General features: G+C 54.2%; 1 protein-coding gene across 4 annotated transcripts in view; it reads right to left on the bottom strand.

Annotated features, from left to right (window-relative positions):
* Positions 1 to 24,735, bottom strand: part of PCDH1 (protocadherin 1) — a 52,953-nt gene that overhangs the window by 14,340 nt on the left and 13,878 nt on the right. For all 4 annotated transcript variants that reach the window (XM_086851463.1, XM_086851461.1, XM_086851460.1 and 1 more), the window contains exon 4: positions 10,896 to 11,115. In XM_086851463.1, coding sequence (XP_086707589.1) covers positions 10,896 to 11,115 — 220 coding nt within the window. The remainder of the gene's footprint in view (positions 1 to 10,895; positions 11,116 to 24,735) is intronic.

Here is a 24,735-nt window from a genome sequence, read left to right as displayed (position 1 = left end):
AGCTACCCCTGGGTGCTGCAGTTTACAGGCTGCTGGAGGAGAGATGCAATAAAGTTTGCACCACTCGAGGGAGGCCTGCCAGAGGCAGTCCTAAAGGCTGCCATGAATAAAACACGCTTGAAAGAGCCAGCAAGGATGACAAAATCCTAAAATCCAGGCGGGACAAGCGGGATACATCATCCCCCTGCACCACGTCAGAGACAGGTTGGCAAAGGGGATTTGCCCAGAGCACAGCACCAGGGAGCAGCAGGATGATCACGAGAAGATTTGGATTTCACGGTCCGACAGAGACGGATGAAAATTTCCAGAATCGGCCCAAGGGCATCATTTTGAGCGGTTATTTTTCCAAAGGGAGGAGACGGCAAGAGCAGGTCTGCTCCTCATGCGAAGGAAAATCCGTGTGCCCAGGTAGAGAGCTCCGAGGGATCCGCGATTGGAGAGGTCCAGGCCAGCAATTGACCCTTTGAAGGAAGCCGTACATCATCATTAAAGAGCTTCGCGTCCCGGGGGACCTGCGGGCAAAACAACCCCGGCGCTGCTGTCCCGGTGTGGGAGAAAAACAGGGCTCAGGGAATGACAAATGGAATGCGCGTGGGCGTCGGGGTTTACCTGCAACCCCAGCACGGGAAGGGCTCGGGATCTGCTCCTCAGGGAAGCTGATAGGGGAACAATAGCCTGCAAGTGGCATTGTTTGCAGGAAAGGCGAGATATTTGCCTTTCCTCACTGATGTTGCTGCATCTCTGTGGGGGCCCCTTCCTGCGTGGCTAATAAGCAGCAAGACGCCAGACGTGGAATACAAAAATTCCTTTGGCTTTGATTCGTTTTCTTTCTGGATAGAGTCAGCCTTACTTTTGTCAAGATCCCTGTTGTCTGGGTAATTTCATCTAGAGATCCTCAAGGAGTAGAGATCTCCACATCACTCCGAGTTTAATATCTCGGTTTGAGCTGGCATATATTCCAGCAATAATTTATACAGCTGAAGAAGGGGAGGGAAAAAAAAATAAAAATTACTTCTGTCTAATTGGCATTACACTAATTACCAGCAAAATACATCAGGCAAATATCACATCTCCTCACTCTCTGTCATTTTGCATTCCCTGCTCCATTTTCTCTTTCCTCGGCAGCGATAAAACAACACGACAGCCATTCCGACATCCCTGAGCAGGGATCACATCCTGACCCCCTCCTCCTTTTCCTCACGCCCAGGCAGGTTGTTCTAAGCCAGACACACACAGCTGATGGAAAACTGCTGTTCCCAGGAACCTGTGCATTCCAGCACCCTGCTCTTCCCTGCTGGATCCCTTCCTCAGCCTCTCCCGTGTTCCTTGTCCAGAGGGTTCACCCCTGGAAAAAAGAACATTTTTATACCTGAGCAATACAGAACACAGACTTCAGCTGAGTCACAGGTTTCACCCATGGGCCACCTGAGCTGATTTATTCCTGATTCACAGCATCCCTGCCAGTCCACCCCAAATTATTGGGAAAATGATGTTATTTTAGCCCAACAGCACCAGTCTTATGCTGGAGTAAGGTGTAAATCCAAGCATGTCCCAGAGTCCTCATCCTCCAGCTCATTCTGACGTGAGCTCCCTGCCAGACAAGAGCCCTGGAGCAGAGCACTTCAGAGGGATCCTTCCCTCTTCTTGTCCCCCAAGCCCAGTAATGATGTCTGGATGTTTGTTTTTTATGGATACAGCCCTGGAAGGAGCATCCAGGCAGGACTCGGTATCGGTGACACCCTGGGAAGTTCCATGCTTGCACCAGTGAGGTTCAGCCCTTCTTTTCCACGAGGATTGAGGCTGAAATGCCTCACAGGGATCATTTGGGAACCTTGTACCCTGTTCAGAGGCACAGCCCCCTCTCCATCCCACTGGGGACACCACACACACACGTCCCTGTGTGTCTCTCCTGGGAAAACGGAGCCTTCCGGCCACCAACACATAAACTTCCCCCCTTCCTGCTCTTTGGAAGCTTCTTGTCCTGCCCAGAGCTGCTGGAAAGGGAGCCCAGCTCCAGCCTCACTGGCCAGGAAACAAGGACTGAGCACCACGTGGCCACTGTTGTGTCCCTGAGCAAAGCGTGGCCGCCTCAGCTCCCGGGAAATGAGCCCTGGATGCTGGCAGGGAGCTGAGCTCTCAGAAAGGAGAGGCAAACGCAGGGGTTGCCACGGTTTGATAACCTCTGAGGCATGGCAGCCTATCCCTGGGATGGCTCGCCACATCCATGACTAATGGGAGATTTATGGAGTGTCCTCTCTGCCGGGGAAGCGGAGCACTGGCGTTCCAGCCACTTAACGGAGGGGACTTCAAATCAGGATGGATGAGAGCCCGTGGGAAGGAGACAGGAAGAGAGATTCTTTAATGGTGAGAGCACAAAGGATCAAATCCCGGGGAAGAGCCAACAACTGAGACTGACACCTGACCTGTCTCAACAGCAAAGCTCCCATTGATTTCACCGGGGACAGGGATGAATCCCTTATCCTCTATCTCCTGCCAGCGAGAGGGATTTTCCATGTGAGGGATCCACACCTGACCGATCCTTCAAACTCAGCCACCTGCTATTTTTATGAGAAAGGAACCGCGGTGTGGAGTCCACGAGAAGCTCAAATGGGAGACTTTGTAAGCTCCTCCGGCATTAAGTTTAAATCCCACGCTAATGCAGGTCCCTTGCACGGGCAGAGGCTCTGCCAGGCAGGTTTATGGAGACATTCTGGAGCATTGGGAGGCAGATAAAGGGGGAATAACTGCGGTAGATCACACAGGAGCTGGAAATGGCACGTCAAATTACTTCAAAAGGAGCTTTCTAAGGAAGCAGGTCTTTGAAAACAACAAATAGTCTGGGGCTGCTGAGGGATCCTGCCTGTCTGTTGCTTTTACATTCGGTGGCTTTTTCTGGTTTAGACGTGTTCTAAAGCTGAGTGCCAAGCTCAGAATCCCTGCCTTCTGCAAAATCCCGGCTTCCTGCAAGTTCAGCTCTTTGTGGAGCCACGGAGAAGGCAAGGTGGGATAACTGCTCTGTCTGGAGAGCAAAAATGGCCAAAAAACCGTGACCCAGCAAAACCTCAGCCTGGTCACTCCCCTGTCCAGCTGCCCATGGAGCTGTGCTGGGATAGCAGCACGGCACAGGGACCAAGAGGGACAGGAGGGACCTGCCTCTTCTGCTCCCAAAACACACAGTGGCTCAAGAGAAGTTATCACTCCCATTCCTGGCTGCCCTCACCTGTCCAAAGGAATGGCAGGTTCCAAGTTCAAGAGTGTGTTTTGAAATGGATTGACAAACACAAAAGAAGAAGCAGCTTCACCCAACCCTTCACTGCAAGGAAATGTCCTCCTGGAGAGGAACGTGGGACAAAGCAAAGGGCCCCACCCTCCCATTCCCATTGCGGATCTAAATTGGAAAACTCTTCCTGGAACGGGGTTTAACGAACTCGAGCTGAAGCCACGAATAGTTGGAGGCTGACGTAAACTATTTTTGGAAAATCGACTTTCTACCAAAGAAGGGATGTTGAGATTTGGCCCAGAGATAAGAATAGCTGTGCATGACCATTTGCATGGGCATTTGCATCGGAATTTGCAACCATTGCCAGGGAAAAGGAAAATGCCAAGTCCTGTGTGGGTTGGGTTCTCTGGTTTTTTTAATGTCGCTGGGGTCATGTTCTGCCAGGTGAGAACCCTTTCCCAGGCCTGCTGAGATGGAATGTGGTGGAAAATGTTCCCGCCTTGGGCTGGAGGAGTTCCATGACACACTTTGGCCTCCCTTGTCGGGGAGATGGGAAATCCTCCCTTCCCTGGGGCAGCAGAAGTCGCCTTCCCTCAACAAGCTCATTTATAATTCCAAGCTAAAAACTTCCATATTCCCATCTGTTTGTAGCTGATTCCCTTAAGGAAGGTCTCAAAGTTTGCCATGGAGCTCGCTGAGCCCAAGAGTGGTTCCAAGGAACGGGGTGAGTTTGGGGTCAGCAGCTCCCAGCGTGTTCCCCAGGCCCGGGGTCTCTGCAGGATTGCCCGGAAAATCGGCACAGTGAGGGCAGGGTCACCTCCCCGAGCTGTGCCCTCACCCTGCACAGGGACAGCAGCAGCCTGGGGAGCACTTCCAGATGGAGAGAGGAATAAAGATTAGGAAAAATGATAGAATTCTCTCCACCCAGTAAATTCAGAGCAGGATGAATGTGAAGGACGTAACACAAGCGAGAGGGCATTCGCAGATTTCCACCGGCTTGCCACAGGCAGGAAGAGAGAATGGAAGAGATCAAAAGGGAATGGAAGAGATCCCAGCCCAGCCTAGGACTAAGAACCAGCAGAAAACTCCCAAAATCCATCCTGAATGTAGCAGGAATGCACAGAGCTGTGGGGACCTAGATATCCTCCAAGAGAAGGCAGCTTCCTACTGAAATACGGAGTTTTTGTCTCTTGGGCGTTGGCTCTGAGTGACTGCACTGCCCAGACCTTTCACAACCACACCACGTGGGCCCAGGGACAGAAAGTGGGGGGAAAAAAAAAGCAACCAGAATCCAACAGGGGAATCTGGCTTTTTCAAGTAAGTCCTCTAAAGATGTCCAGGATCTGCCAAGGATCTTTGGAGAACTCGAGGACAACCTTATGTGTGTGCTACCACATAATCCTGTAAGGCAAGAGAGACAGATAAATTATTACAGCTATTTTGGACAGCGTCTGAAGTGAGGAACAGCCTTCTTAGAAGGTCTTGAGAGGATTAAAGACACTCTCTGGAGCTGGGAGCAATGTGCTTGCTCCTGGGGCAGGGGAACAGCCATCCCCTGTTTACCCCGGGCTCCTGGGGACAATTAAGGAAGGTGACCTGGCTGGCGTGGCAGGACAACTGCCCTGCCCTGAGCAGCTCTGGCGTAAGAGGTTGCCCAGACACAGCCGCTGGAAAACATGGAAAAACAAGGAAATAGGGCTGGAATCACAGCTCAAGCAGAAATGTTGAAACCAGGATGGGGTAATCCAGGGCCATTTGCAATCTGCTGAATGTCATCTGTCCTGATAAAAATCTTTTCCCAGCGGTGGTTAAGCAAACCAGGAGCCGGTTTTGGGGAGGAACCAACATTAAGTGTGGAAAAGAGAGAAGCTCCTGATTTCCTTAGCAGAAATGCAGGTGCTGAGGATCACTGAGGGACCCAGAGAGAATTTCCAGAGGCAGGTGAGGAGCAGGACATGGTCACAAGGAATGTGGACACCCTGAAACCAGGCAGCTGCTGCTCAGGACAAGAGGAATTCCAGGCCTGAAGTGCTAAAAATCAGTTACAAAAACCTCAAACCCACAATGTCTCAGCTAGGGAGGAGCCCAAGCAGCAGCCAGACCCAATCTGCTCAGCTGGGCAGATGTGTGACCTGCTGGGTCCCAGGCAGCAATGACCAGGAGTGGTACAGATCCCACAGGTCCCACATCCCAGACAAAGACCGCTGCAAAGCATTCCTCACAACCTCTGCAACAAAGCAGGAGTGCTGCATGGTACATTTGGAAAAAAAAAATCCCAAAAAACCCAACTCCACAGACTGTAAATGTGCCTGAAACTCTTTCTGCAAGACAAAAGGGACATTTAAAGATAATGCAGGAAAAAGAGAATAGGTTTTAAGATCTAGAGGAGTCTCTGTGCCAGGGAAGGAGACAGAATGCAATTTTTTTGTCCCATCTGTTGGCTGCGAGGAATTGAACAACAATCGCAGTGAGAACCTTAAAAAGCAGCTCATGACTGGCACTAAAGCAGAGGCAGGAGGCAGTGACTGCCCAGGGCTGCAAATCCATCCTCGTGGTGAGCAGGAAAAGAGGATGGTTGGCTCGGGAATACTCTGAGCCATCCACCTTCTCAAGGAGCTCAGAGCTGGGGGTGCTCAGCATCCAGGGAGAGTTCAGAGCCCCTTCCAGTGCCCAAAGGGGCTCCAGGAGAGCTGGAGAGGGACTGGGGACAAGGGATGGAGGGACAGGACACAGGGAATGGCAGAGTTGGATGGGATATTGGGCCGGAATTGTTCCCTGGCACAGGGTGCCCAGAGCAGCGGTGGCTGCCCCTGGATCCCTGACAGAGCCCAAGGCCAAGCTGGAGCAACCTGGGATAGGGAAAGGTGTCCTTGCCCATGGCAGGGGGTGGGACTGGATGGGTTGTAAGGTCATTTCTAAGCCAAACCATTCCATGATCCCGTGGCACTGCAGGGTGCTCACACAGCCAGGTGCAGCCATGTTTCCATGCCATGGTCACACTGTGAACACAAACACTCCCAGGCACATCCTCCCTGCACCTGCAGCTGCTGTGGATGTCACCAAGTGCTGCTGGGGGGCTGTGGGACATCACCTGGACACATCCACCCCACCAAAAGCCTGTGGGCAAATTGGAGACCACGCAGAGAGGAAAACGAGCCGAAGGAATGGAAGGCATGAACTATAATCAGAAATTAGCAAAGAGGAGGAAGGAAACTTCTCCCCAGACTGCCTCTGCAAGGGTTGCCAAAAAGCACCACACACATCCAAGATGTGCCAGATGTTGCTGCTGCCCAGGAATGAGGCTGCAGGTCTGTGGTGGTGGCAGGAGCAGATGGCAATGGCTGGGAGGAGCGCGAGGAAGGGTAGGAGGAGAGGAAGAGAGACCCAGCTGCCAAAATCTCTTGCCTTGGCTCTGCTCACAGGGAGGGACTTGACTCAGTTTTCTTTCAAAGAGATCTTTAAATGTTGAGTTGCCTGAATGGGATCTCCGAGTACGCACCAGGAGAGGGAATTCTAGTGTTGTGAGACTCAGAGTGGGAAGAAAAGGGAGGAGCTGAAGCAGACTGGTGTAGACTGGTGGAACTGGGGGCAGAGAGCACCTTCCACTGGGAGGGCTCACCTGGGCTCTCACACACAGAGTGGGAAATTCCCAAAGGGATGCTCATGGCAGAAATCATGGGCTGGGATTTCACGGCCGTGTCACACATGGCTAAGACAAGCTGCTCCTTCTGCCTTTGCAATGCATCCCTCTAAATCTTCCCTGAAACAAAGGAAAACCTGTCCTGGTGGGGTTTTATTGAGCCCAGCAGCCAGACCTGGGAAGCAACGGCTCCATCCATCCTCTCCAGCTGTGCCAAAGTGTTGGGAGGGTCTTGGATGGCACCGGGAAAAGGCTGGGCTTGGCAAAGCCCCAGTGATGAACCAGGCAGGAGGGTTTGAAACCAGCTCTGCCACAAAGTCCCAAAATCAAGCTCTATTCCTGCCTCGGACGTCAGCAGCAGCCTGGGCTCTGCCATCTGGGAGCAGCCGGATTCCTGTCTCGTGCCTCTGGAACACCAGGATCCCGACACGGCAGCGGGAGGAGCTGCCAGCTCATCCAGGGTCACCCAGAGCAAGCAGCCACCTCCGAAAAATGTAAATTGCAATTTCCTATTTCATTCCCCACCTATGGTGGAATTTCTTCCCTGGAACTGTGAGGATAAACTCATCAACATCTTGGAATTGCAGATCCTATGGCACGGAGAGTGTTGGGAAAGTTCATGAGGTGATTGTTTATTCCATACCCCGAGCAGGGCTGTAACTGCATGCATTAAAAATGGCACGGGATCCCCACTCTAAATAACAGCCATAAAACAGATTTTTGGGGGTGGAAAAACATGAATTAGAAATGCCTCATCAAATAAATCACAATCTCAGATACGTTTGCACCACACAGGGACAGAGGGAAAACAGGCTCCGTGTAACAATTCCTAAATTGCACATATTTGGTCCTGAAATCCTGTTAAATTCCCTCAATGGCTGATGGAGAGTGACTGGCACTGTCCCCATCCAAGCCCTGCATGCATTATGGCAGGGCAGAGCCTCCACGGAGCACCAGCATTCCCAGGCTCCTTCCAACCAAAGCAAATCTGGGATCCGTGGAGGGAGCAGATGTCTTTGGGAAAAGCACCGGGTGGCCAAGTGGGAGACTGAGCTTCGTTCCCAGCTCAGCAAGCCCCACCAAGGTGGGGAACGGTGCAGGGAAATGTTGGGAAGGAAACAGTGGGCAGTGAGGGAAGAGAGCAGGGATGAAAAACGCCTGGGATGACTGAGGAGCTGCCACGTCAGTGCCAAGCTCCTGGAGAAGTCTTCACCAGAACCAGCGTGATTCCTCCTGCAAAGGGCCTGGCTCAGCCCCTGCAATACAGCATTTTACTGCAGTCTGCACAGCAGAAAGGGTCCAAAAAAGGAGGACACTGAGATGTGTGTTAATCAAATGAAGAACCATCTACAAAGAAAAGGCATGGATCTGTCTTCCAGTTGAAAAGCTATAAATAGCCTTGCATACTTGCTTATCAGATTGGTTCGGCTGCAGGGATAATCTCCTGGAGAAAGCAATGGAAGCCCTGTTATGTTGGATATTTATAACCAGATGAAAGCTGAGAAAACGCACAGTCGTGTCAGCCTCGCGCTTGTGCCGCGGGATGGGGGTGTGGGATCCAGCACGTCTCCACAGTTTACCAGAAGGTCAAGAACAGCTTAGTCTGCCCAGCTTCCCAAAAACCCAAGATCTGATCTCTCTGAGGGGCTGATGCTGCTGATGAAGCCAAGGCAAGGACACAGTGAGACAGTCCCCGAAAGATCATGATGGTCCCACATCACTGGAGAGTCCTTGCAGGAAACAAGTCACCGTCCTTCTCTGGACAAACAAGGTCTGGTTGGAAGCACAGATGTGGATGTGCCACATCTCAGGCAGGGGACGGAGCAAACACAGCTCTGGTGAGCTGGTCAAACAGCCCCAGTGCCTCCTAATCCCCAGATCACCCATCCTAGCACCAGGGTCCCCTCACAGTCTGCTCAGAGGATCACGACACTGGCCCCAGCTCCTGAGGTCCCCTCTGCACTGCCGTGCCAGATTATCTGCAGAGCAGCAGGACCAGCTCAGGATAACGCTGGTGGATTCCCGAGAGCCTTGACCTGCCATGGTCCCTGCACCCAATACAGGTCAGCACAGATGCTGGGGCCGCTGGAGCTCGTTTCCCAACCACTGCCATGGGAAGGGAGCCAAGACAGAACATTCTGGGGGATGGAGAGCGGAGCAGGGTTGTGGTCATTCCCTGGGAGCCTCTGCAGTGTCTGTACCACGCATGGATCTGGTGGTGGATGGGCGTGGGGTGATTCCTGCTCTCCTGGGAGGTGAACACACAGGGCACCTTGTGCCAAGACAGGGAGCTGGTTTATAGGGCAGGTTTGTGATGCTCTGGGCAGGGAGCCATTTCTGGGGGCTCCAGGCAATGTCCCTTGGCCTTCCTCAGCTCTGCTCATCCCTGTCAGGCACACAATGAATATTCCAAGGACTATCCCGAGACAACCCTCCCTGCCCTGCACCTTCCAGGTGCTCCTCTCTCTCCCATCTTTCTACTTTTAGCCCTGCTTCTCCCTCATCATTTCTGAGTTTCCTGTCACATTCCAAGGCTCAACCTTTCCTCTTCCAGGTCCATCAGCCCCACTAGCTCGCCGTATCCATCAGCTCATCCACTGCTTCCCACCTTTCCAGCCTCTCTTCCAAGAACTCAGGGAAGCCCTGTACTGTTACCCTGTGCCCAGGGCTCCAGGAACTGCTCCAAACTGCTCATCCTGGGTGACTGACTGGCACTTTTGGGGAGAAAGTGATCTGCACAACACTCGTGGACAGGAGGTGCAACAGGTGGATTTGGGAAGTCTACCATGCCTTGCTCCAATGGCTGTAACACAGAGAACTCCAGTGCTACTCCAGGAATAACCTGGGAATTGAGAAGAGATGTTCCACTAGACCGGTCCATTTCCACAACAGACGAACCCAGCAGATTTACAGCTCCCTAAAAACCATCTGAACACCGCTCAGCCATCTTCTCACTACACACACACCTGTCCCAAAGTCAAGGCTGCTCCCAGAAACAGGAGGAGACTTCAGGAGAACCCTCTACCACCTCCTCCTCTTCCCTCCCAGGAGATTCTTTGACCCTGCCACCTCCACAGCCACCTCCCCTGGGGACACGAGCACAGAAGGCAGCAGGTACAGGAGAGAAGATGTTATGTGCACAGCCAGAGCCAAATCCAAGGAAGCAACGGGAGCTGGCTGGAGAAGACAGCTGGGGGGGTGGGCTGCAGCCAGGCGGGGCAGCACAGAGGCAGCACGAGCAGCACGACCATGGGTGAAGCTGCATCGGGGTAGGGGGAAGCAGCTCTCCGGCGATGACACCACAGACACCTCCAGGAGTTCTCAGGGAAAGCTGGACCCTGCCGGGAGGTGACCTGAGGGGCACGGTGAAGGGACACGTCGCTCTGGGGTTTGCCACCACCACCACCACGCTCGATGAGCCTCCACTCTGTGGATCTCCTCAGCCCAGACTGTGCCACTAAACCTGCTCTGCCCTCTGTGCCCTGGAACCTCCCAAAGCTCCGACCCCAAACACATGTGAGGAGCTCCAGCGCACCCCAACCCCCATGAGGGTCCCCCCATGGGACCCCTGACTGCAGCATACAAGCTCCCCATGGGCTGGGATACAGCCCCTCTGCTCGCCCCTGTGCTTCCATCTTGGACCTCCCTCTCTGGCCCTCTCTCTCTGTCGTTCCAAACCCACCTGTCCCCTGCCACACCCACCTGCTTCCTGCCACACCCATCTGCACACCCACCTGCTTCCTACCACACCCATCTCCTGCCATACCCATCTTCTGCCACACCCACCTGTCTCCTTGACTCCTCACATCCCACAGCTCGCCCAGACACCCCTCCCTCACCCACCTCTCCCCCCCACCACTCCTTGCTGTCTCTTGCTCTGAGCTTCACCTCTTCTCTATCGTCCCATCCCCAGCGAGCCCAGCGGGTCCCAGCTGAGCTCCACATCACCCACACCAGGGACATGGGTCATGGAGGACCAGGAGCCTTGGGGACAGGTCCCAGGGGAGGGGACAGGCGCAAGGGGTGGGCACGTACCGTTCTCAGGGTGCTCCATCTCCCCGATGCTGCCATCAGGCGTGGTGCGCTCATAGTGGTCCTCGGGCAGGGCCAGGGGCCCGATGCGGGGCCCCGACGAAGATTTGCTGCTGGGGGTCTCAGATTCCTCCAGCCCACTGTCGTAGTAGCTGTGCTGGGAGGGGTCCTGCAGGTCCTGGGCCTGGCTGGCTGCAGAGAACGTCACTCGGCGATGAGGTAACTGCAGACAAGAGAGAAGCTGTTGCATCACCCATCCTGCAGGTGAAGGTGAAGGCAAAGGGTGGGGCCATCCATCCTGACCCTGTCCTCAGCCCCCAGAGCCAGCCTGAGAGACTCAACGCCAGGCTCCATCCCAGCCAAGAGCTCCCCAGCACATGTAGGGAGCACACTTTGCACAGTCCCTGTGCTCCCCCAGCCCATCGCTCCCTCCAGGGCTCTGTCCCAGCCTCCCATGGCAGGACAGCTCTGGAAAGGTCCTCCCATCATCACAGCCTCCTGAATCACTGTCTCCACCCTTGAACGGGGGGGTCCCCGCTCGGCAGGTTCCCGACACAACCCCAGAGCCTCGTGTGGCTCCAAATATTCCAGAACCCTTCTGATGGCATTGCTGGCCAGCGCAGAGCCACAGCGACATCCTCCCTCTCCTGCCAGCCCCTGGCCTGACCCCAGCTCCCATCCTCAGGATTCTCCACCCAGGGTCACCACCAGCGCCGCTTTTGTGTGCTCGTTAAGCGTTTCAAAGACCCCACCTCACACTTTCCCTCCCCAGCTCTGCCTCATGCTCAGGAGCAGCTCCCTGCCAGCAGCCATTAAGCCACAATCATTATCCCGCTCCAAATCCTTCCACCAAATCCTTCCACCAAATCCTTCTTTGGCGTGATTACCGAGGAGTGGAGAGGGTAGCACGAGTTCAAGGGGCAAGAGTGGGGAATGAAACAAAACCACCGAGAGCAAGAAAAAGCCACCACAATATTTCTCCACCAGAAACGCGGGCAGAAGGCCAAGACGGGAATTATTTGTTGGGGATCTGAAGGTGATGAGGCGAGAGAGGAGCCAACACATCGCTTAGGCTGAATACCTTTTTTTGTGCTGGTGTCTTTACTACAAATCAGTGGCAATCAGGCGTCCCACACACAGCGAGCACCGGCCAGGAAGGGGAAGGAATTGAGACGAACAGAGGGAAGGAACACAGAGGGAGCATTTAGATGAGCTGCTTTAAGGTTGGTTGGACCTGATTAAATTCACCACAGATGCTTAGAGACCTGATTTAAGTAACTTCAGAGCTGTTAGGTCTGCTTTTTTTTTTTCTTTTTTTTTCTTCCCCACGACTCATTTTTTTCTTTTTTCCTGAGGAATTTGTAGAGAACCAGGGAGCTTCCAGAAGACTGGCAGCGAGCTAAAATAGCACCTGTCTTTAATGATGAGAAAAAAGAAGAGCTGGAGAATTATAAAACAGTTAGCTTAATTTCAGTTCCTGGAAAAATACTGAAGCAGATAAAAGAACTCTTTGTAAGTACCTACAAGATAACAAGGAAATGAGTAACAGCCACTGTAGGTTTGTCACAAACAAACATGTCAAGCCATTGAACTCCTTCCTTTGAAAAGACAGCAGGCCTCGTGGAGGAAGGAGGAGCAGTAAATGTTCTAGCTCGACTTGAAGACGTTTTTTTTTTGACACTGTTTTAGCTGATTTTCTCATAAGTAATGCAAGCAAACAGCGGAGGTGCAGCACGGTACATCCCTGCCTGGGTAATGTGGGTGCAAATCATTTAGAAAGTGTTATTCCCAAAGGAATTACTGCAGGCGGCCTTTTCAGCTGGATCATGGATCAAATTAAAGCTCCAAGTTGTGCCCCAAGTCCATTGCTGGGCTGTGTTTTCATTAACTGCTGGCATGACAGATGTGGGATGGATCTGTCACATCTGCTCCCTGGGGAGGAGTAATCACAGCTGGCTGAGGATCACTGCACATCACAGGCTGAGGATCCGCCCATGGTGCCAACCTCCCACCCAAAAATGCATCTATACTGGGATGTGTGAACAGGCTGGGATGTGCCAGCTCTGTGCCATGAGGCTGAGCTGGGCACCAGTTTTGAGGAGAGGTGTCCCACTTCAGCAGAGAAGAACAGACAAGCAGTTGTTAGAAACCATGACAAAATATTAAAAAAAAAAGAGAGAGAAATTGGTTAAGGGAAGAGAAGGTTAAGCGTAGCAAAGGCTGGAAAGAAAAAGCACTGGCAGATAAGAAGGAGTGAACCTCTACCTGCAGCAGGGAAGAGTGGGTTAATCTCTATGGCAAAAAACCCACAGCGGCAGCTCTGGCCACGTGCAATCACAGCATCATGGCAGGGTTTGATCTGAAAGGGCCCTAAAGCTCATCTCAAGCCATGGGCAGGCACCTTCCACTGCCCCAGGTGGCACCAAGCCCTGTCCAGCCTGGCCTTGGCCATTTCCAGGATGGGGCACAGGCACCCTGTGCCAGCGGGCTGCCAGAGCAGAGGGTGCAAGCCCTGTCATTAAGGCACAGGTGAGCCCCTCTCGGGAGGGCTCTGGAGGAGCTGAGCACAAGGCAGCGCTGCCCAGGTGCCAACGACCCTCTGGAACCCCCTTCCAGCCCGCAGGGATTGTGTAGAGCCTGGCACTCCCCCTGCACCCTGCCCACCCAGCCGAAACCAGTTTCCTGCCTTGCCACAGCCCATCCCGAGCTCCGGGCTCCTGCTTTCCCTCCGTGCTCGCACCAGCCCAGCCAGACGAGCCAGGCTCCTCGAGGTGCTGTGATAACACGAATAAACAACCTCCCAAAGCCAGCTTGTGACAGCCACCATCCCCCCCCACCCCCGAACAGCAGCGATTTTACCTGAAAAACAGCTCCTTTAAATGTCACCTCCTGCCAGGCAGCCCTCGAAAGGGCTCCTCACACTGCAGGGCTCCCAAGCCCTGTCCCCTGCAGCCCCACAGGGCACGGGGAGTGCCCCCCTCCCTCTGTGCCCAGCCCCACCAGTGGCTGGCCTGGGAAGCTCTCCACCCGCACAGCCCCACTCTGGAATCGTAGAAAGGCACGGAATCAATTTGTCTGGCCCCGACTGGCAGAAATTGGTTTTGGTGTGACCTTTCTGCAGGAGGTTAAAGAGCCTTTGAGCAGGCAGCGGCCTCTGCACAAGGAGCTGCTTGTGCAGGGCAATGGAGGCACGCTGGAGCCTTCTGTTTGAGGAGTCAGACACAGCAGGTCCGAGTCACAACCTGCAAACAGCAAATCTGTTTGGGGGCCTCATCTTTTCTTGCCCCAGTTTTTCCCTGTTCCTCATCAGAGGAGACCTTTGTAGGTGCCATCTCACAGGGCTTCTTCCATCGCCTTCCTGCCCCTCCAACCTCATGAGTTTTTCCACCTGAGGTCCGTGCCAGCCTCTTAACCCCGTGCTACTCATGCAGCGTGGCGCTTGAATCCATTTTCGGTGCTTCCTGGGATATCAGCCAGCATTCCCCATTCCTCCACACTCAGCTCCGCGCCGGGCTGCGTTAAAATGCACTTTGTTTAAATGGGCCCAGTTTACCAAGCAATCGGGATTGCTCTGCATGACTGCTCCATCCTCAGCACCATCTCCCACTCCACCAATCTCCGTGGCAGCCACGGGTTTATCAGCAGTGATTTTAGATTGCCTTCCAGACCATTGATTACGGCGGTGAATGGCAGCGGGCACAGCGCCGCTGCCGAGGAGCAGCTCCAGGAGAACCTCGCTCCACGAGGAATTCCAGCCAAGCTTCCTTTCTCTAAGCTCTGGATAAACCAGATCTGCCTCACAATGCCGTGCTGAGAATCCCAGAATCCCAGGTTGGAAAAGCCCTCCAAGGTCATTGAGTCCCAGCTGTGCCCGATCCCCAGCCTGGAGCACTCAGTGCCACCTCCAGGTGTTCCTTGAACGCCTCCAGGGATGGGCACTCCAAACCTCCCTGGGCAGCTCCTCCCAATGCCTGACCACCTTTTCCATGGAGAAATTCCTGCTGCTGTCCAGCCTCAGAGCAGCGCATGCAAAATAATAAAGATAATAACAAGGATAATGACAAAATCCTCATTTATCAGCTGGGTGCATCCATCAGTCTCCAGCTGCTGTGTACCCAACACAAACCAGATCTGCCTCTCCAGCCCCACAGGAATGCCTGGAGCAGCCCTTGTTCCTCACAGAGGCCTAAGGAAAGGTTTAAAAGCTGGACCTGTCACGTAATGCCAGTGCCCAGTGTCCCCTGCCATCAACCACAGTGACTGACGTCAGTGCTATTTCCATCAGCCATTCCCTGCTTTAGCCATTAATCCAGTTGTTCCCTGGGGCTGCCGAGGACAGTGAGCATTGCACAGCCCCAGCTCTTCCAGCTGCTCATGGCATCACTGCCCTCCCAGACCTGCCCATCCTGGGCTCCCCAGCTCCACGGACACCTCTGGAGCAGAGAGATCCCACTCCTTGGTACAAATTATTCCATTCAATTATGTCAAATATCTCTATTTTGAATGCCTTTGCAGGTTCCCAACACATGGGCAGGTCCCACATCCTACGTTGTTATGTCTCAGCCCAAATTACTCCAACTATTTAGTCAATACTTTGGCATTTTTCTCCATAATTAACAATTTTGCAATCTCCACTTGGAGTTGACAGTTCCTGAATTCCACTTCTTCCCAGCGCATTTTTTAAAGTACTTATTGTGTTGACTTTGTAATAATTGATTTTCCCCCAATGTCTTTGGCTTTGCTTGTTAATTTTCTATACTCCAGAACGACTAATTTCTCCTAATTGCTGTAACTCCCTCCTTTTACCCCCAGTATTTATTGATTTCCTACTTCCAACTGCTGGCACTGTGCTGGAATGGGTTTTGGGGCAGAGCTGTCTATTTTCTCAGCTGAGAAATTGTGGCTTTGTACTAAAAAAAATGCATTTTTAGGGCTCTCCAGTGCTCTCTGTGATATTGCTGATGGGGGATACCTGTGCCAGCTCCACATCTGAGGGACAAACAGAGCCCCTGACCCCCTCTTCCCACAGGGATGTTCATCCCTGGGAAAATCCTGCAGGTTCCCAGCATCCACAGCTCAGGGATTCTTCCCGAGGAGGAACCATTGGCAGCTCTCCCTCCGATGACCCCCATCCTCTGGGAAGTGCTCTCCTGCTTTTTTGAGTCCGTGCCTGCTCCTGCCTCCACGGATTCCGGCAGCAATGAACTCCTGGCCCATGTGCTCACTGGAAAAGCTCTTCCCTTTGCTCCTGCCTCTGCTGCCTGCTCATTTTGCCTTGAACTTCTCCTGCCTGTAGGGTTGTGAGGGAACAGCAGTAATTGCTCCTCACTCTGCCCCTTTCCAATTCCACAAATCCAGGCTGCATCCTGCTCTGTGTCTGTTCCTGCAGATGCCAGGCAGGTCTGGCCAGTCCTGCTGCCCTTCCCTGTGCCCCTTCCAGTCCTGCTGCCCTTCCCTGTGCCCCTTCCAGTCCTGCTGCCCTTCCCTGTGCCCCTTCCAGTCCTGCTGCCCTTCCCTGTGCCCCTTCCAGCTCTTCCCCAGTTTTCCAGCCACAGGGAAGCCATGCCCAAACCCCTGGCTCCAGTTTTGGGGCTTGTCTGGCAGTAGCAGGAACTTGTTTTGGTGAGGAATTTTTGTGGGCTGTCCCCAACCTGCCCAGTCCTGGCTGCACATCCCAAACTTCCCAACGCCAATCCCTGACTGTGCTGATTCCTTCTGCCATGAGGTCATGTTAGGAAAAAATATACTGGGAAAAATTTCTTCATGGAAAGGGTGGTAGGGCATTGGAAAGAGGGTGGTGGAATCATCGTCCCTGGAGGTGTTCACTGGGAACACTGGGCTGGCTGACATCAAATCTGGATGACCTTGGAGGTTTTTTCCAGCCTTAATGATCCTGTGAGGATTCCCACTCATGGATGCTGGATGGGACTAAAGGGACCCCACACTCCTCAGCCCCTCTGCTCGCTCCTGCCTCATTCAAACATCTCCAGCTCCCACCAGGACCTGCACCGAGCTGGTTCTCCTTACTTAACCCAGGGAAAACAAACTCAGCCCAAGTGACAGCAGTGCCAGGAGGGAACAGGGATTTGGGATGTCACCATGTCCCCACACCAGTGCCTGTGCAGAGGGCAGGGACTGAGCAGCAGGAGAAATTCCATTGTTCACAAAGGAAACCATAAAATCCGCCCCAGGCACCCTTTTCCTGCTGGCAGGGAGGGAGGGAAGGGAGCCACCAGTGGGGAAAATCCAACCCTTGTTAACTGGCTCGCTGCTGATCCCAAGGCGGGATCCTTGGCTCCCAGGCTCCTCTGGCAGCTCCTGTGCCTCCCCACATGCCAGAAGCCTCCTTTCAGGCAGCTGCCAAAGGAGCTGCTTCCCCAACAGCTGCCACAATGCAGCAACTCACAGGGCCGGGAGTGAAAGGCAATGTCAGAGCCAGCGCCCGGAATATCAAAATAAGTGACAAGGGAGCCATTGTGAGCTGGGAGTTACTCAACTTCGGATGGATTCGTGAACCCCTCTCCTTTACAAACCAACCTGGACCAGTGCATCATCCCAGGATTTGGAGAGGAAGAGAGAAAGATAAACCCAGGGACTGGGCTTAGAATGACCCAGAGCCATCTTTCCATGGATGGAGACTTGGGAATTATTTGCTTTGCCTGGTGAGGAGCGGGGCTCCAGTACAGTGCAGCACAGCATTCGGAGCAGGAGGCTGAGGGGAATATTATGTCCATGGAAACCAGGGCAGGCCTCGAGGAAAGCTGGAGCTGAATTGCCAAAACCATTCAGGGCAACACTCAAGCTGCAGGAAACAGGGGACAGGCTCAGCTCGTCACTGAGCCGACCATTTTACAGCTCCTCTGAGCCACCAGAGCTTCTCCTGTCGTGCTGGGGTGAGGATGGAGCTGAGACAGCTCTTCCCATCCTTTTCCATGACCCTCCAGCAGCACATTGTGTGGCCACTGTACTGATTTTTTTGGGTTCTTTGATTTTGTTTATTCAAAACACTCATTCAGGCCCTCCCAAGATTTTGTCTCTGAAGGTGGTGTCTCCCAAGGAACACTGACAGTTCTGGAGCACAGTTAAAGGCCCAAATTTGTGATCTACCAGTCTGACTTCACTGGGGTCACCTCCACCACAGCCACTGGGGTCCCGCTGGACACATCAGCCATGGGGTGACAGCTCTGCTCCATGATGCTCACGGGGGTCTCGTCCCTGTGTCCATCCCCAGCTCCCAAAAACCCTTCAGCTCTTTCACTGCTGACAAAGCAGAGGGAGGAATCCACAACCAGAGGAAAAACATGCAGGAATCCATGGAATCCCACCTCCCAAACCCAGGTATTATCCCAAAAAAGGCACCTGCTCCCCCTCCCGAGTGGCTGCTCAGCTGACAATTAGCCAGTGCTGACCTTGCAGTCAGCAGAGCCAGTCTCCAAGTCCTGCCGAAATAATGATAGCAGAGCAGCCAGCCTCAAATGGACATCAGCTCCCGAGGCACTATTTAATGAATAAATCCAGGAAAAATGCGGGCTGACTCCACATAGGTGCCCCGAAGCCTCCTGAAATTTGCATGATGCTCAAAGAAGCCGCCAAAGCCCGGTGCCAACCTGCCTGGTCAGATCGAATTTATCTAACTCAGAGCAAGATCTAACGCAATTAGAAACCCATTTAGGCAGCCTGGGGACAGAGCCTGCCTAACCCTCAGCCTATCCCAGCTCTGAGCTCATCCAGGAGGTGCCATCTGGCTTTTCCTTGGGTGAAATGAAGATGGGCAAGGAAAATACGGAAATAAATCATCAGAAGGGCGAATGGTAAAATCGAAAGGGGTCATAATCTTTATGGAATGATGTCTAAATTGGCCTGGCCTTGCTGTCCTGGAATGTCTGTCACCATCCAACTGATAATGGAGCTATTCTGGAGATGGTTGGTGTGGAGTGGAAATTGCCCTGGACGCAGCAGGAGGCCTCATAATCACGTTAAAACCATCTGAAGATCCCAAGGAAGGAAAAAGCTTACGGGACTGGGAGCAACACTTGAATAAAACCCTCGAGGAACCCAACAGCTGCAGAGTGGGAAAATAATGCTGGGGAAATAATGAGCTAATCTGGCTCCCAGTTGCACCCAGTGGAGCTGACAGGAAGTGTTGAAGGCTCTGGGGAGTTCAGGGGGTGCAAAGCTGTAGACTCAGGACTCTATTAAAAAACATGGAGATAACAGGAATGCTTCCACTGAAGCCTTTCCATGGAAAACCTGTCAATTTGCTGAAATCAGATCATTATTCAAGTGAGCTCCTTGTTCCAGGAGCATGAGGGGCGTGGGGGGAGATCTTTGCTGACACGTGAAAATGAAAAAATGATGCTCTTGCAAAGGTACCTTTCACTTCAGGACTCCAGCCAAGTATTAATTATGGAGCTCAACTCAAAAAGGTCAGGCAGGATCACTCCTTTAGAAATTACTAGAAAAAAATAATATTAATATATAATATGCATTCTGATTGACTTGGGAAATAGGGGAAAAACTGTCAATTCTTCCTGATTTGCTTTCAAATTGGAAATTTTCCTCTGAGGGTAAACCTGTTTTGCAACCAGCTCCATTTCCACAGGCGAAGGGCAGCAGCTCTCCCTGATTGCCCAAGGAATTGTGCCTGTTCCAGAGGTCTGGGCACCCACACACTGCCGAGACGGGCAGAGCCCTCGCTTCAGTGGTCTGCACCTCCTGATGAACGGAGATACCGGTGAGACAAATCTTCCTTTGGAGACATCAAACAGGTAGGACAAGTCATAGGGAGGCTTCTTAGGGCCACTTATCTTGCCTGCACTGCTCCCATTCCCATTCCCACTGGCGCAGGACCCCTGGGATGGATGAGCTCCTCAAATCCCAGGATTGCTGTCACATCCTCGGCCAAACCAGATCCTGGCTCCAGAAAAATTTCCAGCAAAGGTTTCTGAGCTCTCTGGGCAAGAGATGGTCCCTAAGAAACTGTGATCTACTTGAAATCCATGGAGAAAAAAAACCCACCCAAGCTCCTCCAAGCACTTGCAGAGCCTGGAATCACAACACCCCTAAAGGTCTCACCCAGCCTGAATGAGAACGAAGGGCTCTTCAAGCATCTGAAACGCAGGTTTTGCTTTCCACGGGGCTCAAGTGCTTTTGATGAGCAGGAAGATGAATGGATGAGTGTGAGAGGAACATCACACATCGCTCCAGCAGGACACTTCCAGCAGGATCTGAGCCACGAGGTGCCCCCCCAGCAGGGCCAGATCTCTGCCGGAGCCTCCCCGGCAGCTGCTCCTGAGCACTGGGGAGCGGGGAGGATGTGAGAACCAGGCCACGTGGGAGCAAAATAGCTGCAGGCTTTCAGGTTGCTCAGGCCTTTCAAGATGTCTCCGAGGAGCTGAATCAGGGCATGCTGCTCCGAGAGCTCCGGAGCAGGATCAGTTCTCAGGGAGAGAGGTGGGGATTCGCTGCCCTCCCCAAAGAATGGCTCCGAACTTTGATGGAACGTGCCAGGATCCCTGTGCCACGTGCAGATAGGAGATCAGAGCGGGTGTTTTGCAAGCGAGGAGCAGCTCAGAAGGATGTTTACATCCTGGGAAAGGGGCATCTTCAGGGATCTCTGGGCAGGAGCCACAGAAGGATGGAAGGGATGAGGTGGTGGAGCTTTCTCCTGCTCTCCAGGCAGGTCACAACCCACGCTCCTGCCACAAACCCACCCACGCTTCCCTGCAAGCAGCCGAAGGGCTGAGGCAGTAAACAGCCTCCACCACACAAGGCATTGATGCAAAACAACCAGGAATGTTTTTTAAGGGATCTGGGGGAGGTGTTTTCTTTCTGGTCCTCTGCCTGACCTCCTCTTGCTCTCGAGAAGGTTGGGTTGGGAGTCACACTGGGAAAAGAAGCCTTTACTACAGGTAGGATATCGAAACCAGGTCCTCAAAGGTGCAGAGACCTCCAGAAAAGTTCAGAAAGTCAGAGAATAGAATCGTAGAATGGTTTGAGTTGGAAGGAACCTTAAAGCCCATCCCATTCCACCCTCTGCCATGGCACCTCCCACCATCCCAGGCTGCTCCAAGCCCTGTCCAGCCTGGCCTTGGGCACTGCCAGGGATCCAGGGGCAGCCCCAGCTGCTCTGGGCACCCTGTGCCAGGGTCTCCCACCCTCCCAGGGAAGAATTCCTGCCCAATATCCCATCTAAATCTCTCCTCTTTTAGTTTAACAGAGATCCTCTTGTCCTGTCACTCTCTGCCTGTGTAAAATCTCTCTCCATCTTTTTTTGGGGCTCTTCTTGAAGTACAGAAAGGGTCAGGACAAAAGACAAGGTCAAGGAAGGACCTGTTGGGGGGAAGCTGAGTGAGGCTGAGTGGCAGGGCTGACTGCAGAGGTGAAGCCAAGGCTGAGCTTCACCCAGGTTGGACTGCTGGATGCTGCAGGCACAAGCAGAGGTGACAAGGAAAGGGACACCAAGATGCCAGGGGTGACCTCCTCACCACTGTTCAGTACTCCTGTGCCTCAGCCAAGCTGTCTGTGCTTTCTGGGGTGCTGAATGATCAGGGCACTGCAGGAAGAGCCTCTCTGGAATAATCTCCCCTGACCATCTTGGTTTCTCCCAGGAGCAGGGCTGGGTTGTGCAATGGCAGCACAGCCATGCCCTGGGGATGGGCCGTGCCCAGGGCTCCTGGCAGGTGCTCTCACAGGACAGGGGTGTGGGGGTGAGGGTGGAGGGGCAGGAAGGTAATTTGGGCCTGGCACAGGGCTCAGCATTCCAAAGGATGTGCCAACCAGTGGGAGATTTACCAGGGCACCACGGGGGCTGTGTCTAACACCCCACAAGCCATGAAGGGGCTCTTTGTGACCTGTCCTGGCACAAGGGGATTCAGTCTGGGGGTCCTGGCTGAGCACCAGAGCACAGCAGCCACCCCCTTGCTGTTGTCCCACAGCTCCCAGTGAAGTCTGACACAATTCCAGCCACTCTGTGCCCTTTGCTCCAGGCATTCCTTAGCCCTTCCTCCCTCCACAACAGCCTGTCCTACATCCTGCACCCTCTTATTACCCCAGCCTCCTTCCATCCCATCCCAGAACATCCCAGCTCTGTCCTCACCCCACCCTCCACCCCCTCCAGCTGCATCCCACCCTCTGTGCTTCCCCACACCCACAGCCTCTGGGTGCTCTGTGGGCTGAGGGGCCTCCGAGTGCCTGGGGACACGCGGGGACCTCGGGGACACACACAGAGACCTCGGGGACACTCCCTGCCACAGCCCCAGGTTCTTCCCCAGGATTTGGGTGCCGGGTGAAGCAGCCTGCAGGGCTGGGCCCCGCTCCAGGGAACAGCACTGCAGCTGAGAGCCCGGCCGAGCGAGCAGAGCAGTGCTGGGAATATCAATCAGGGAGCCTTGGAGCGGGCGGCTTCACACACAGCCAGGGCTTTCATCCCCCAGGATCCACAGCTCGGCCGGCAGAGCCAGCCAGGGGCTCAGCCCTGCGCTGGGAGGGCTCAGCATCCCTCTGTACTGGGGCCAGCACGGTCAGGAGAGACTGGGGAAAGCCAGGGAGAAGGGAGAGATCAGGAGAGAGGGTGGAGAGGAGCAGACACACTTGTGAAATAAGTGGGAAGATTTGTGGGGGGAAAAGGAGGAGTTCCCCAGATCCAGGCCAGGAAAGGCCAATGCTGGCTCCAAGGGCATCAGGCAGGGGAGAGGCTGAGGCTGGGAGAAGGGAGAGGAAGAGGAGGGCAGGGAGGAATGGCAAGATTGGAGCTGGGCAGTGCTGGAAGTGGACAGCCCCAGGCATGGAGCACAGGCTGGGTGAGCCTTCAAGGGAGAAAGGACGAGGTCCCCAGCGCTGGTGGGGCTCGGGACTGGCAGGCAGGAGAGACCCAGTGACCTCCTCGATGGTTTAGGGACAGTATCCATTATCTCCTTGCAGACGCTGCCTACAAAGCTGTCACCTGGCCAAGGCTGCCCACCCTGCTGTCACCTGCTGTCACTGTGTCCGTCCCACTGCCACCCTCCCCACAACACAGCCTGTGCACAGCCCTGCACCCCTCTCCCTGAGGCTGTGCACCCCCTGTGCCACCTCCTGCCACAGTCCAGGCTGCACAGTCCCCACTGCCTCCTCCTTGGGGATGGGAGCTGTACCCTGCCCCGTGCCACCTTCCCCCTGGGGGAGATTCCAGCTGCAACCCTACATGCCCTACCCCTGACACGCAGCCTGTACACGTGTTCCTGCCACCCCATGTCACAGGGTGACACCTCCGTGCCACCTGCACAGGGTGCTGGCGCTGTCACCTCCTCCTGCAGCACAGCCTGCGCACACCCACGCTTCCTCTGGCTGCACAGCCAGCCTGTACCAGGGGGTTGCTCTTCTTCCGCAGCTGAAGCTCCTCATTTTGAGGTCCCAGGTACCCTCGGTGCTCTCACTCCCTGCCATCAACCCCAGTCCCCAGCCAGGAGCCACCGCACCTTCCTGCCTTGCCCATGGTGCCCTCAGCGTCCTCAGCAATGCCCCAGCACAGTGCACGACCCACTCCCCACCCTGTCCTGTGCTCTCCCGGCGCCCCCAGGCACCCCAGTGATGCTCACAAGCTGCTGTGCTTTGACACAGCCACTCTTCCCAGCAGACCCAGGGATCTGCAGCCCCTCAACACCTCTCTCACTCAATCTCAGCCTGGCGGAGCCAAATCGGACCCAAGCCCAGTCGATCGCAGGAGCAGGGGCTGATTCGCAGTGCGGAGGAACAGCTCCCAGCACAGCGTGTCTCTGAAACTGGGGAAAAGCAGGGCAGGTCCCCCATGAACCCTCAGCTCCATCTGCAGCTCCTTGCTGGATCCATTTATCAGCTCATTCCACGTGAACGACCTTGAGAAAACCCACTGACCCAGGACAGTGGGAGACTTTCCCAGACATCTGCCAGCACCTAAACCTGCAATTTATGGAGACTCTGAGCTAAATCCTCAAACAAGACGATTTCATTTCTGTCCATTACAGCTACAATATTCCTCTCCTCCCCTCCCGCAGAGAGTAATTAATGCTGCACCGCGCTCCGAGCCCGCGGGCAGGTGCAGGAACCTCTGCTGAGCTCGCTCACGTTCACACTGCTCCAGCCGCCTTCCCGGGTGGTGGGGGGCTGTAAGGACCCGGGGCACTTCTTGGGAAAGGATGTGGACTATCCCCTCCCGGTAAAAAAGGATGGAGCCTGGGAGCCAGGCAGAAGAAAGAGCCGCTCCCCACGCCAGAGCTGAGTTCTCACCCCAGGTTCATCAAAGAGCTGCCGAGGACGAGGAAGGAAGGGAAACTTCTCTCAGAAAGTTCCCAAAGGGAAGCAGATAGCAGGGCTGAGCCAAGCCCCCAGACTGCCCTGCCCAGCCCTGCGGGGAGCAGTTATTGAGGTGGTTGCCGGTGTCTCCTTTCCTCCTCTGCAGCCATCGCATCTCCCCGCGGGTCCCAGCCCTGCCTGCCCAGGAGGCCCAGACACTTCCTGGATGGTTCAAGATAAAACCTTATGCTGTTAGCAAAACAAACGAGGAGGCTGTGAGAGCCAAGGCTGGCACAGGGCTCAAACCACCGAAGCCAGAACCACTGGTTTCCCCGGCTGATCTAATCTCTCCCAGCGTCAGAGCTCCTCGGCCCCGGCAGCCTGGTGAGGCCACAGGAGGCCCTGGGGAAGAGGTGAACTGGTGTGACAGGAGCAGGGATGGGTGCCCTAGTTTGGAAGAAAAACCAGGAGAAACAGGAGCGGGTGGCCAGGGAGGGGGCACCTGAGACAGGATAGTGGGATGGTGGGAGAGGGGTGTTGGACTCTTCCTGCCTACCAGGATCCATCTTTTATCCAGACTTGCTGTAGGCAA

The sequence above is a fragment of the Cyanistes caeruleus genome, chromosome 15 (assembly GCF_971803275.1).
Source record: "Cyanistes caeruleus chromosome 15, bCyaCae1.hap1.1, whole genome shotgun sequence".
Classification (NCBI taxonomy): Eukaryota; Metazoa; Chordata; class Aves; order Passeriformes; family Paridae; genus Cyanistes; species Cyanistes caeruleus.
Note: the sequence above shows the minus strand (reverse complement) of the source record. Positions and strands in the feature narration are given on the sequence as shown.